General features: G+C 42.2%; 2 protein-coding genes across 3 annotated transcripts; one reads left to right on the top strand and one right to left on the bottom strand.

The window, feature by feature from the left end:
• Window positions 1–1,342: 1,342 nt before the first annotated feature.
• Window positions 1,343–4,629, bottom strand: LOC117938989 (tetraspanin-7-like). Its single transcript, XM_034864000.1, has 2 exons — window positions 2,450–4,629; window positions 1,343–2,206 (listed from the first exon to the last, which is right to left on the bottom strand). Exon 1 carries the CDS (start codon window positions 4,140–4,142, stop codon window positions 3,054–3,056), a length of 1,089 nt encoding a protein of 362 aa, XP_034719891.1. The 5' UTR covers window positions 4,143–4,629; the 3' UTR covers window positions 1,343–2,206; window positions 2,450–3,053.
• Window positions 4,630–7,795: 3,166 nt separating this feature from the next.
• Window positions 7,796–12,680, top strand: si:ch73-352p4.8 (cystine/glutamate transporter). Of its 2 annotated transcripts, XM_034863246.1 has the most exons (13): window positions 7,796–8,069; window positions 8,146–8,411; window positions 9,476–9,602; window positions 10,273–10,388; window positions 10,532–10,657; window positions 10,794–10,893; window positions 11,010–11,054; window positions 11,139–11,262; window positions 11,347–11,450; window positions 11,564–11,660; window positions 11,805–11,954; window positions 12,027–12,204; window positions 12,528–12,680. In XM_034863246.1, exons 2-13 carry the CDS (start codon window positions 8,186–8,188, stop codon window positions 12,590–12,592), a joined length of 1,458 nt encoding a protein of 485 aa, XP_034719137.1. In that variant the 5' UTR covers window positions 7,796–8,069; window positions 8,146–8,185; the 3' UTR covers window positions 12,593–12,680. The 2 variants fall into 2 exon arrangements, with proteins under 2 accessions (XP_034719137.1, XP_034719136.1); XM_034863245.1 differs by having other exon boundaries at window positions 7,798–8,411.
• Window positions 12,681–13,121: the final 441 nt, after the last annotated feature.

The following is a 13,121-nucleotide window of genomic DNA, read 5'->3' as shown; positions in this document are numbered from 1 at the left end:
TTTACTTGTGATAAAACTTGGCCTCAATGTGAGAGTTGGCAGCCATGGCTAAATATAAAGCTACAGCCTAAAATGATTAGCTTAGCGTAGCAAAAAAAAAATGGAAGCTGCTAGCTTAGTTCTGTCTAATGGTAAAATAAATATATCTACCAAGGCCTTTTAAAGCTTACTAATTAGATAAAAAGTGTATATTTATGATGTATTCCTTTTGTACGGATTAAACAAAATTTAACTAGCTAGGCTAGCTGTTTCCCCTTGCGCCAGTCTTTATGCTAGGTTAAGCTAAGCGGCTGCTAGCATTAGCTTCATATTTTTCAGAGTGGTATCAGCAGAGGCGGACTTACCATTAGGCAAAGGTAGGCAATTGCTTTAGGCAAGCTACCAAGGGCCCCCTAAAAAGCCTCCTAAACTTATGGTTACGATTTGTTGTCTTACTTTTCCCCAATTAATTTTATCTCTAAACATTGATACGCTAAAGTGCTATCCGATTGTTTAATTCATGATGAGAAACTCCCCCCCATTCCTCACTACATTGGTCTATTCCATTATCCTACTGCACATCAGTGTATGTTTGTAAACAAACGGCTCAGCATGCTGTAAGCTGTAGCTAGGCTAAAGACAGTTGGAAAATGAAGCGAAGCTACCGAAGTGGTTCTGAAAAAAGGAAGAAGCGGAAAAAAGCAGAACGTTTTTAGCAAAACTTCCAAAGGTATCAACCTTTTTCACGACAACTACTGACAACACTAACATTACGTTACTAAAGAACAGCAAGAAGCCGGTGCTTGCGCTAGCGATGCTAACACTGAGTTGCTAACCCACCGGCAGTGTCAGCCCAGGTTGCTCTAGCGATGCTAACGCTGATGAAGAGTAGTGTGAGGCCAGGTTGCTCTAGCGATGCGGGGGCTACATACAAGACAACCTTACAGGATCCTTTGAACAGATATGGTTGCGGAACTGCTACTTTTACGGTCCATGATGATAACTATGGCAATGACGAAGATGGTGACACACATAATACTCAGCAACTAGACCCTGTGAGTAGCATTCACCCTAATCAAGGTGTAATGATTGAAGATGATCCAGCACTCTTGCCAAAACAGCTGTCAGACAGAGAGCGCTGCTCAGTAGTGCAGAAGGGACCATAACAAGTCACGGACAGAGTTTTTTAAAGAAATCAAGTGGGGTGCAGATTTACAAGCAGTAACTTTTACATGCGAATGAAGAATGGAGAAAAGATAAGCGGGTCTTGGTGCTTATAAAGTGAAAAAAAGGACCCATGTGGAGGGCCCCATGCCTGTGTTTGCCTTAGGCCTCAAAATGACTAAATCCGCCCCTGGGTATCAGTCATCTTACTACTGTGCAAAAAAGCAAACAAAGATATTTCTGAACATTTTGAGCTACTTTTTTATGTCAACATTAGTTTGATGTTGAAGAAGAGCAAGTTTCATGCTAGAATGGGGATGCACATCTGGGTCATGCCAATGTAGTAAAAAATGCTATTTACAATTATTCAGTGACTTAAAACAAGTTTGTGCTACCAAACGAACTAGCAACACAGAGGCATTTGGAAGAAACTATGTGAAGCAGTCAAAGTTACCAAAGCACCTCAACACAGTGGAAATGACGACTATAAACAGCACAAAATACCAGAGACAGCAATAGATTATTATGCTCTTTTCAAAAGCACCATTCGAGCACAGTGTAGTCTTTGTGATTGGAAAACTAAACGATGCAGATATGAACATCTGTTGAACACAGCTAGACTAAATCATCTGAAGTGGAAAACGGCTGGTGAACATTCCTGCGCATTCAGCGTTGAGGTGTGCTAAATCCCATTATATACCAAACTGAGGGTAGTTTAACCCTAAATTATACTTGTTTTTACATTTTATATAATGAAGCATATTTATCCATGCCAACATTTAAACATTTCTGAAACAAAATCAGAATACAGAGTCTCCTTGTACTGCCATCTAGTTTTTGAGATTTACGGTTCCATCCTAATTTGTGATGTCAGACTTCTCCTTTGCAGGTGTCAAATGAACACACCCCTCACCCTACCCATTTGTCCCTTCCACACTGAAAGAAGTATTTTTTATTGTGCAGTAGACAGTCATACAAAGAGTTGCAAAGTTTGAAGAGATGCTGGTTCCTGAAGTATTTTCTTTTTACCACTAAATTCCCAAATTTTCTTAATGTTAATGTTCTTTAAAAGGTCCTCTAAGCGATGTCACATGTTTTTTAGGCTGCACTTTTTGTCACATACAGCAAACGTCTCCTTACTATTCGCAAGCTGCCCATCCCCTGAATACATTGTAAAAGAAATGCAGTCTCTGAAGACAGCCCAGGATTTAAGAGTTGGGGTGGTTAGTGCACAGAAGCACAAGCTAGCCTCGTTTTGTTTGAACGTCAAAAAAAAAGTACTGTCACCCAACATTGCTTAGAGCACCTTTAATACAGAAACAAAGGAGTATTTTAGATAATTTAACAATACCATAGGTTTATGTTATGATCCTCAGTTTTAATTATTTGATGACTAGATTTTGAGAAATTGTGCTTTCTTCACCTTGCTGTAGTTGCTCAATTCATCCAAATTGAACCCCAAACTGAAAGTAATCTGAGTTCAACTGCAGATTCAGATTTTTACAAAATGTCAGCCTTAGCTTCAGCGTGCTGCAGCAATGCTCGCAAAAAGTTGACAAAATGCTCACAAGACTTGCAGTAGATTCCCCTATTTATGTTTAAGTGTATGCAGGCTTGTACGGTTTACTGTTTTTGTCGAAGAACCATGAATTTCATAAAGCAGTGGCTGATTTTGTGTGGGGAAAGTTTTAAATGCCCATCCAAGCCATGGAGAACTTCAAATGCACCTGACATTGTCCATGCAAAAAAAGAAAACAAGACTTTGTAATCCCATAAATCTGGATGCTCAAAATAACTCTCCCCTCTTTAGAACTATATTACTCTTTAAGGGCGTAGTTCAATCCCAATCCTAATTAGCTACTAATTGGTCATTCCTCAACATGGGTTGACTAATTTTTAAACTTTAACCATTAATGTGCCACTACACGTCGATGTTGTCTTGGTGCTAGTTTGTTGGCCAGCAGACAAGCCAGGGCAATGCCTCCGATTTGAGTGAAGGCCAATCCTAATACCGTGGCAGCAATGTGGAATACGTTGTCATTGACCAAACTAAACACTTTGCGGAAGCAGCCATGGGGATGGATTCCTGCAGCAGCTACTCCTTCAACATCATCCGACAGAAGAGGTCGATTCTTGCAGCCCTTGCGCCTCACACAGCAGCTGTCCGGCAGGGACACGGAAGTGCCATTCTCGTTGGGCAGGAAGGTCATATGCTGGATAGCCCAGTCCGAAGTGAGCCAGTCATGCCAACCATCAGCTCCACAACACTCCAGGGACCTCTGCAGGCTGTCTAATGCATCGGCACGGCCCTCATCCTCCGTGTAGCCGGCCACCGCTCGCTGTAAACCGCTGCGAAATCCTCCGGCAATATCTTCGCGATAGAAGAGACCTGAGAGTCCAGCTGCCAAACCGGCTATTAGTGCAGCAAGTTGAAAAAACCCATAAGCCCTGAGTACGCAGGGGAGATTTGCAGCCACCCCTAGACAACCCAAGAAGCCCCAAGCTGTGATGGCTGCACCTGTGGTTAGAAGGATGAGCGGGGCGTTGGGGTAGCGATTGGCAGACAGCAACATGTAGTCTGCCAGTGAAATCTGTGCCCAAACGCCCAGGCTTAAGATGGCTAAACCTGCTGCCCAGAAGAGGCAGCTGAAGGCCAGGAGACCCAGGCGCAGCAGGTGCATGACTCCAACTGGGCGGCAGCAGGGTGGGGCAGCGCCCACAGGTGGCAGTGCAGGGGGTGCCAGGGAGGCCTCTGAACCTACGGACAAGGATAGTCGCTGCTGCTGCTGGTGGAGCTGCTCTTCCTGCTCTTGGTAGGGTGGCAGCAGGTAGCCAGGTATTGCAGAGGGTCGACTAGGAAGAGGAGGTGGAGAGAGCAGGTCGAAACCCCGTGGAGAGGAAAGTCTTCGCACAGCCAGCTGCTGGCGCTCCCAGTCCAAAACTTGTCTGCTGGGACTCGGCCGAGCAGACAGTGAGTCGTAAGGCAGTGCAGAGCTCATGATCCTGGCTCTAGCTTTATCTACTCCTCTCTCTCTCTCTTCAACACACTCCTCCTCTCTCTTCCTTCCTCTATCAGTGCCTTCACTCTTGTCCTCCTGCAACACACAATCCCCCCCCACTTCTTTACGACTGGTTATTAATCAGCCATCAACACCACCAATGCAGACTGGACTGTAAATCACACTGATGGGTGTCGCGTCGTGCCGTTATCTGCATCCACAGCCCCCCGGTCTCCACTGTATTTATTGTTTATTTCGAGCGTTCTTTCCACCTGCGTGGTCACCAGCTCTAAAAAATGCCTCTGCTGGTAGTCACATCCAGACATCTGGCTGCTCGCTGCTACACCTCGCTCTGGTCAAAGAGGGAGGTTATTGCAGTGGGACGGACCTGAAATCCACTCGTGCACACCCTCTCTCGGTCTGGAGGAGACATCCCTTTTAGTTTAACTATAATCCAATGAATGAATGGGGATGTCTTTTTAGAATGTAAAAACCTTCCTCATGGTAAACTCTAATGACATAGTGCCAGTTAGTAGCCCAACATTTTCAGTCACGAAGGACGTGACTAAAGTGTTTATAGCACTGAAGTTGGATGTAAAGATAAAAGATTATGTTGAATAAAAGTCAATTTAAATTATGATTGTCACCATTCACCATCATCACCATTTTTATTCACATCATGCTAATCCTAACTATGTATAGCGGATAGTCTCATCTAGCAATGTTTTCTCTTTTTTTGTTATATTTAAAAGGTAAGTATGTACTTATTTATTTTGGTTCTGTTTTGTTTTAATTATACAGCCACACAAGTTCTATTGCGTCATTAGTATCTTTACTTGGGTTACTTTAAGTATCTCTTAGTGCTTTTTTTTTTTAAGTACCACACAGCCTGAGCCAGCAGGTGAAGTCTACATACTGTATATGGGTGAGCAGGAATGTACCAGTTAAGAAACTTTTTACTAGACAGAGCCTAGAGATGCCATTGTTCCCTTCTTATAATTTTTTTTTTTTGAAAACTGGGGAACTAAACTTCACAAAATGCATGGACAATGAACATTTTATCTCTGTGTGAGATTCATTCCTTCGGTGCCTCAGTGGTTGTTTGATAACCCCTGAACTCCACCATTTAGACAGCACTGTAACTGCTCTCTGTTGGTCCCCTGTTAAATGATGCAGCCAGTTTTATTCTGGTGATTCCTGCTCATCAACCCTCCCCCCAATCATAGCTCATTAAAGCCTCTCAGTTAATTAACCACATTCATATGGATCTTTTTTATAAGGACAAGCAGGATAGTGACAGGATGACAGGGACAGGGAAAACCCAAATAGATTGGGCTGGGAAAGAGGAAGAGTGAGCAGAATGAACTCTAGTCTCACACTGTACAAACAGCCTTACGACCCTAAATTGTGTCTGGGCTGCAGAAGGTATTTGAACATAGCCTTTGTTTCCTGGAATTAAACAAAATCACAAAAATGAGGTGTGACTGGCCAGGGTTAGCTCATATATTGATTTTCAAGTGCTTACCAGGTTAAACAGACCGTGTCCTCCAGTATGTGAAGAATGCAACAGCAAGCAGGGTGAAGACAGGGGGATGTTTACCACAGACAACAGGAGAGTCTGTAGAGAATATGAGGTCATTTTTATGATGATTATAAATAATCTTTAGTATTTTAATTATCTCACTGGGTTTTATGAGAACTCTGGAAATAAATAAAGGAAATACATCCCCCGGCATGCAGGATGAGATACCAAAGGACTCTCCAATACAGCTCCTTGAAAAGACAGCACCACACCTACGCACAACACGCACACGTTTAACTGACACAACACACTGAACACAAGGTACAGCTGAGACTGATGTTTTGCATGTATTAAGACATAAACCAAATAATGTACAAGTGAAAAGTTCTACCGGATGATGGTGCTGAAGGGAAAGTTACATTTTATAACTCGTCCTCTGTCCATTATGTGGAGCTAGAGCGGCATTGTGGAGCTCATTATACCCCCTATCCTTATTTCATTAACTGCACCTCCTACTGTCCAGCCAAAGCTCTTGATCTGTAGTATTTCCTTCTAGTGGAAAGGTTGGAACACCTTCCGAGTAGGGTGATGTCCTTTGAAGTTTGCCCAGTATACTGAATTGCATCCAACTTCTTTAGTAATGTTTTGGACGCAGACTGGTAAATTGGGCACTCATAATCCAGAACTGCGCTGAATAGGTTCCAGAGCTGCTATCAAGATTAAATCCATGGAGAAATTGATGTTGCAAGTACCATGATTTGTGTTTTTCTAATGTTGTCTCCATCGTTCCTGATATAATATCTGTATAGGGAAAAATATGCTTATAAATAGACCAGAAAATGAGCATTTGATTGTGAAAATTTGCCAATTTCAAAAGATTTTCTTTAACATTATAGATTCAGAGTAAAACACATTTAAGGCCTCCAAGTTTAGAGAACAACTAGACTAAAGCGTGTGGTATTCTCGCCGTTCCAAACCTGTCCGCGGCAGTGTGATGTCATGGGAAGTTGCAATTGCCCAGATTGAAATGGTTTGCGGCATAAAGTGTCATAATGAAATTTGTGAAATCCATGAAAGAATAAACTTTTCTCATTACAAACAATAACAGAAGATGGAAATCATTTCAAAACGTTTTAGCTATCTGGGATTGCTAGGTTGCTATCGTTAGCTCAAAACGCCATTCAACTGACAAACTTTGCTAACTTGTAGCCAGCAGTGAACAAACTTTGTTAAGTAAGTCCATTTTTACTGTACTGACATTACAGAAGTCTCTCGTTAGCATCTGGTATGCTACTTGTCGCAAAGTGACACATGCGTAGCTCCCATCTTCACTCGTTGCAAAATGACATGTGCGCAACTTAATCTGCACTTGACTCACAGTGACTCTCACGCGTGGTGGACGCGATACTAGCTGCAGGCTTCTCCTGAACAGAGGTGGTGCAACTGAGGAAAGACTACCAACTTTGTTATTTCTACGGACTAAAAGAAGACAAACAGGGTAAACAACGGTCAATAGAAGAAGAGAAACACTTTGAATACTAAAGAATGCCTGCAGAACGATTCATTGACCTACTTTGTCGGATCAAGCCTTTCATTCACCATACCATAACTCATCTTAATCCAGTTAGTGTACAAGAGACACTTGCAGTCACTCTGAGAGTCTTGGCATCCGGTTGGCCTCAAACTCGTCCATGCTTCCTGTTTCCGCTTTGTCGTGCCGCAGAAAAAATAGAGTGGTGGTTAAAATCCTCGAGTGCCAGCGAGCTCTATATTATTTTGACACGTTGTCGCACGACTGGTCGGGAATAGCGACTGTAAAAAGGCCTTAAGTCTCATACATTTGTTGTGCTCATTTGTGTTTGCGTTCAGGCCAAAATAAAGGAATTCAACATCAAACCACTTATTTTACATATTGTAAAACAGAGCTTTGGATGGGACAAGATAAAAAATGTCTGTTGTTATGAAAGCAGCCCTCCGGCAATCTGTGCAGCTGCCTCTACATCACCCTGACCCTTTTACCCCAGAGCCCAAAAGACATTCATCAAGCTGTACACACATAAGTGCACATGCACACATACAAACAACACAATGAAGGAATGTGTCAAGCCTTTAAATGCGGTTACAACTTGCTGAGGCTGGGAAGAGGGCTGGCTTTGTTCCCTGCTCAGACTGGGCGGATGGAGTAAGAGCCAATAAGGGGAGAAAGCCATGCAGGACAAGTTAGGGGGAGAGGGGGCCATCTCTGACCAGTGTTGGCCTCTTCCTACCACAGATTCATGCACATTCACTAAACTGTTGCAAATGTGTGTCCAGAAGGGTTAACAGGAAGCACAAAGAAGACTGTTGAATGCTATTTTAGGGAAAGCATCAGGGGAAAAGTGGAAAAGATTCAGAGACAGAAAAAAGGTAAGAACTTAAGTTTGCAAGACTCATAAAAGGTGCAAACTTTTAATGAGCAGTTTGAAGGAAACTAAGTGTGGTCAGTTTGAGGTGTCAAATTGGGATCTACGGCCACAGTAAAATGGACGGGGCGCAAATAATGAAAGAGGATGACAAGAAGGAGAAGACGGAAGAGGAGGTGGTGCACCTTCGGAGAGAGATTGGCTTGCTGCCTGCTGTGTGCTTTATCATCGGTACAGTGGTGGGCAGTGGGATCTTCATTGCACCCAAGGGAGTCCTACTAAACAGCGGCAGCGTGGGGCTCTCTCTGCTGGTGTGGGCGCTGTGTGGGGTGCTCTCCTTATTTGGTAAGATGCCCGATGGAATGATTTGTCTCTGCTGTCTTGGTAAACACGTAGTTGTTAATTTCTGTGTTACTTGAACTGAATTTTTACATACATCTTACTGTGTTAACTTACTGACTTTTGCATGTATTGACTTAATATAGGCCTATGTGGTTGCATACATGGAATTGAATATTTTAGGAAAACTCAATATGGAATAGGCCTACTACATATTTTTAAACACCCACACTCTTTAACACATATTTTAAATCCTTTTAAAAATTCCTTATTTTCATTATTCTTTTTGGAATAGAATAATAGAATAAGATGATTGATTGTCACATTTAGTGGTTGTTGTATTTTTTTTTTAAAGATTATTATCTATTTTGGATAGCATCATTTAAGAGTAGCCTAGATTTTTTTTTCAAATGTATATATCCATCTGTCCTTTATTTCCTGCAAGTTATTCATAAGTTACACAATGATAAGACACAGTGTCTACAGCCATGTTAGTGGCTGTGAGAGCTCTTCTGGATCTGCACTGGGCTTCTTTGCAGTCACTGCAGCCGGAGAATGACTGTATCGGCCCTGCAGCGGCACTTTTTATCTATAGCTAGTAATTGTGACATTACAACCATAAGAAGTCCCTACAGCTCGCAACAATGGATTGATTGTTTTGATACTTTCACATTATTTATATAGCACATCAACCTGCTATTAAAAAAGACACGGAACCTCACTTTTTACTCTATGGACGGCTAATATATTTGTTTCCTGTTCCAAGTTCAGCCCTGACAAAATGTAGCAATGTTTGTTAACACTGAAACGGGATGCATTGAACACTCTGTTGTGTGTGTGCAAGAGATCTTTTATTGCCCTGAGTTCACATCCACGTCTCTGCTGATTGGGTACCACCACTGACACACCCACCAAACAAGAGAAAACATTTCTCAAAGCCAATGCACATATTTGTACACCCTTTCACACCGTTCTGAGGAAACATGTCATTCAACACAGAAACCTTAGCAAAACACTGCACACCGTTTTGAGATTGAATGTGGCCCTTAGTCTGCTTTCTGTTCCATTAGGGGCCCTGTGCTATGCTGAACTGGGCACCAGTTTTACAAAATCAGGGGGCCACTACACTTACCTATTGGAGACGCTGGGGCCACTGCCGGCCTTTTTACGACTCTGGGTTGAGTTCTTATTCATCAGGTTTGTCTAGATCAGTTCCTTCTAGGGGTGTCACCATTTTGATTTAAATCGACTATTGATCGAAATGAGCTTTCGATTTAAGAAGCATGATCGGCAATTCGGCCTGTAGCCTATTTCTATAGACCCCCACCCCTGCCTATACTTGCGCAAGTCCGCAAAAACCGTTTATGGGCTGGTAGAGTGCAGCATAAGACCTCTACCCCCACAGACTTAGGCTAAATCCCATAACTCTAGTTTACCGGTAGTCTCTAGCTTGACTTTTCCAGACACCATGACCACTACCGGACTCGGAGATACCGGAGAAAAATCTGAAAACCCAGAAAGTCCCCCTGCTTCCCTGAAGTCCCCGTGTGGAAACATTTTGCCTTCAGCTTTGAGAGTTATGTAAATAAAGAACGAAGGAAAAGCACGTGGGCTCCCACTAGACTCATGGTGCCTTCAGGTACATGTCGTTAAACTAATGGTGCATTCAATTGCACCACTAAAAAACTGAAAAACATGTTGCAAAGTACCCTTCTGTTGTCTTATCTTGGCATAGCTGTCCAAAAATTCAGTCAAATTGTGACCTTAAAATCAAAAGTCAAATTGAATTGTGACACCCCTACTTCTGTTTTTCCCGACTTAAAGTCAAATGATCACACCTCACAACAAGCATATCTTATCTGTCCAGGCCAGCTGTGGCCTCCTATGTGTCCCTGGCTTTTGGCCGCTATGTGGTGGAGCCGTTCTTCGCTCCCTGTGCTGCTCCCACTGTGCTAATCAAACTCGTCAGCATCCTGGGAGTGAGTGAGTGGTTTTGTACCTCCTCCATCTATCCATCCATCTAATACCATAACCCTATGTGTCCATGATGTGTAAAATAGATAGAGTGTAAATAATAGATTCATAAGCTTTTCCTTTACCAGCTATTTGTATTTTTGTCTCTGTAGCCTTTGTGGTGGCGGTCAACTGCTGGAGTGTGACTTTGGCCTCTCGCACTCAGATCACCTTGACATTCGTTAAGATGTTTGCTCTGGTCCTTATCATCGTCCCTGGTGTCATCGCACTGGCCAAAGGTGGGAGTGTGTAATTTTTTCTCCTTAGGATACGGATGGCTTTCCAGCTGTTAGGTCCTTTTAGGTTCAAATGATCATTATTTGATGATAATGCTCAGTTCTCTCTCTCTCTCTCTCTCTCGCTGTCTTTTTCTAGGAAAAACTGAGAATTTCCAGAATGGTTTTGAGGTTGACTCATTAACATTGGATAGACTGCCACTGGCTTTCTATAATGGCCTATATGCCTATGGTGGATGGTAACTCATTGTCTTCTTTTTAAAATACATGGAACCTTTCCACTGTCTCTTTGACAGTATATTAAACAGTGATATATAAAAAACAAAAATGCTTGTTTGAACCTTTTTCCATTTAGGTTTTATCTGAACTTTGTCACAGAAGAAGTCATAAACCCAAATAGGTATTTTACATGTGACATCAGCTTAATCTACTTTTAAAAGTCTTGTTGCCTTTAACATTCTCTGTGTATATCCTGTCTTGTCAGAAACATCCCACTGGCAATAATCTGCTCCATGGTGACAGTGACAGTCTGTTATGTGTTTGTTAATGTGGCTTACTACACTATGATGACTCCCGCTGAGCTCCTGCTGTCTGATGCTGTGGCTGTGGTCAGTGCTTAATTGCATTTAAAAGGAAAATCATAAAGAAATATGCCCTATATGTTTAAACGTTCTAATCCTGTGTCTCTGCAGACATTTGCGAACCGTGCTTTTGCGGGTTTGGCTTCTGTTATTCCCTTTCTTGTGGCCCTATCCTGCCTTGGAGCACTTAACGGTGGCTTCTTTGGGTCACCCAGGTAATCTGGGTACAGAAAGGTTATTACTGTCATTTATGTGTGTGCTTTAAAGGCAGCCAAGAAGGACTGCTAACCCCCTGATTGGATTGGAACTCTTACTGTTTGTGTTGCAGGATGCTGTTTGTGGGAGCCAGGGAGGGCCACTGGCCTCCAATCTTTTCCATGATTCACATCCGCAGACACACACCTTTGCCTGCTGTGTTGTTACTGGTTAAGTACTTTCCACACACTTTAAACCAGCAACTTGTGTTTATTGGCAATATAATATTAGTAGAACAATACTACACAATATATAACAGTGACAAGAGAAACATACTGAGAATGGATAAGTGATTATAGCTGTGTTGTCTCCAGTACCCCTTGGTGGTGGTGATGTTAATCACTGGAGAGATCTACCAGCTCATCAATTTTGCCTCCTTTGCTCGCTGGTTCTTCATCGCCTTGGCGACCTCGGGGATGCTCATCCATCGATATCGCTTCCCTCTCCACCCGAGACCTTTCAAGGTTAGTGTGTCCAACTGTGCAGCATGCTTCATCATTACCATAGGCTAAATGGACTTTTTTGATGACCCAAAGGTCCCCCTGGTCATCGCAGTCACCTTCACGGTGGTTTGCTTCTTCATCGTGGGTCTGTCTCTTTACTCGGACCCCTGGAACACAGGAAAAAGCTGCGCTCTCACACTGACCGGGGTCCCAGTTTATTATGTGACTGTCTACCGCTTTCGCTTGCCCCATCGATGGAGACGTATCTTCAGTAAGTCATACCAAAATTAAAACTCTATACACCCATTTTGCTGGGAAAAGATCAATATAGAGTATGTTAAACAGTACAGAAGGTGCCTCGCCATTTTGGAACATAGCTAAACTTTTCTTAAAGTTGTGTGTTATGTTAGTAACATAAGAGGAAATCGACTTTTCACACAAGAAATGGTCAAGCTTATAATTGTTTACATTTCCTACTACAAACCAGCCCACTTAGCTTAGTAAACCCCACTCTAGACACGTTATCCCGACTTAGGCAAGAATGAAAAGCCATCTCAACTCTTTCATAATTCTGACTTTCTTGAAAATTCCCAGACTACTGCAGCACGAAACTACAGATCCTTTTCGAAGTGGCTCAACAAGAAGTCCAGACATACTAAAGACCGATTTCTACTGAGACTTCCTGAATACCACCATAACAAGTCCTAAAGTCTTTTTTAAACCTGTTTTATATTGCCCATTTTAATACAAAAATAAATTTAAGATTCTTTTTTTAGAAACTATTACAATTATGCTGGAAATACAGTAGCCCACCTACTGTGTACCTAACTTCTCGTAGACTGCATGTGAGGCAATTAGCTCACACTTTTGCCATTGCCACTTGAACAAGAAATGCTTTTGTCTGTCATTGTCATTCTTCAATGGACATCTAAAGCGCTGCTTGATATAGTCTTATTTTTTCCTTCTTTGAGACTAATACAGTCATTCTGGAACCACAATCTATAAATGGTTCAAAATGTAGTTGTATAATACTGTATATCGTTATCAACTTGCGCAATATGCACATCAGAAAAGGCAGCAACATATCACAACCGACACGAAAGATTTTTTTGTTAGTTCAAAGAAAATATCTGCAGAAAACTATGGCAAGTCATTTTGACATGCAATCAAAACATTTCTGATCTTACT

The sequence above is a fragment of the Etheostoma cragini genome, chromosome 23, assembly GCF_013103735.1.
Source record: "Etheostoma cragini isolate CJK2018 chromosome 23, CSU_Ecrag_1.0, whole genome shotgun sequence".
Lineage (NCBI taxonomy): Eukaryota > Metazoa > Chordata > Actinopteri > Perciformes > Percidae > Etheostoma > Etheostoma cragini.
The sequence above is the reverse complement of the archived record's forward strand: the minus strand, read 5'-3'. Positions and strand labels throughout refer to the sequence as shown.

What these genes read in the sequence shown, in the direction of transcription:
- LOC117938989 (XM_034864000.1), bottom strand. Translation starts at nt 4,142, where the DNA reads ATGAGCTCTGCACTGCCTTACGACTCACTGTCTGCTCGGCCGAGTCCC.
- si:ch73-352p4.8 (XM_034863246.1), top strand. Translation starts at nt 8,186, where the DNA reads ATGGACGGGGCGCAAATAATGAAAGAGGATGACAAGAAGGAGAAGACG. An exon ending in CTATATGCCTATGGTGGATG is followed by an intron (nt 10,894 to 11,009) that starts GTAACTCATTGT and finishes TTTTCCATTTAG; the next exon opens with GTTTTATCTGAACTTTGTCA. An exon ending in TGTCTGATGCTGTGGCTGTG is followed by an intron (nt 11,263 to 11,346) that starts GTCAGTGCTTAA and finishes GTGTCTCTGCAG; the next exon opens with ACATTTGCGAACCGTGCTTT.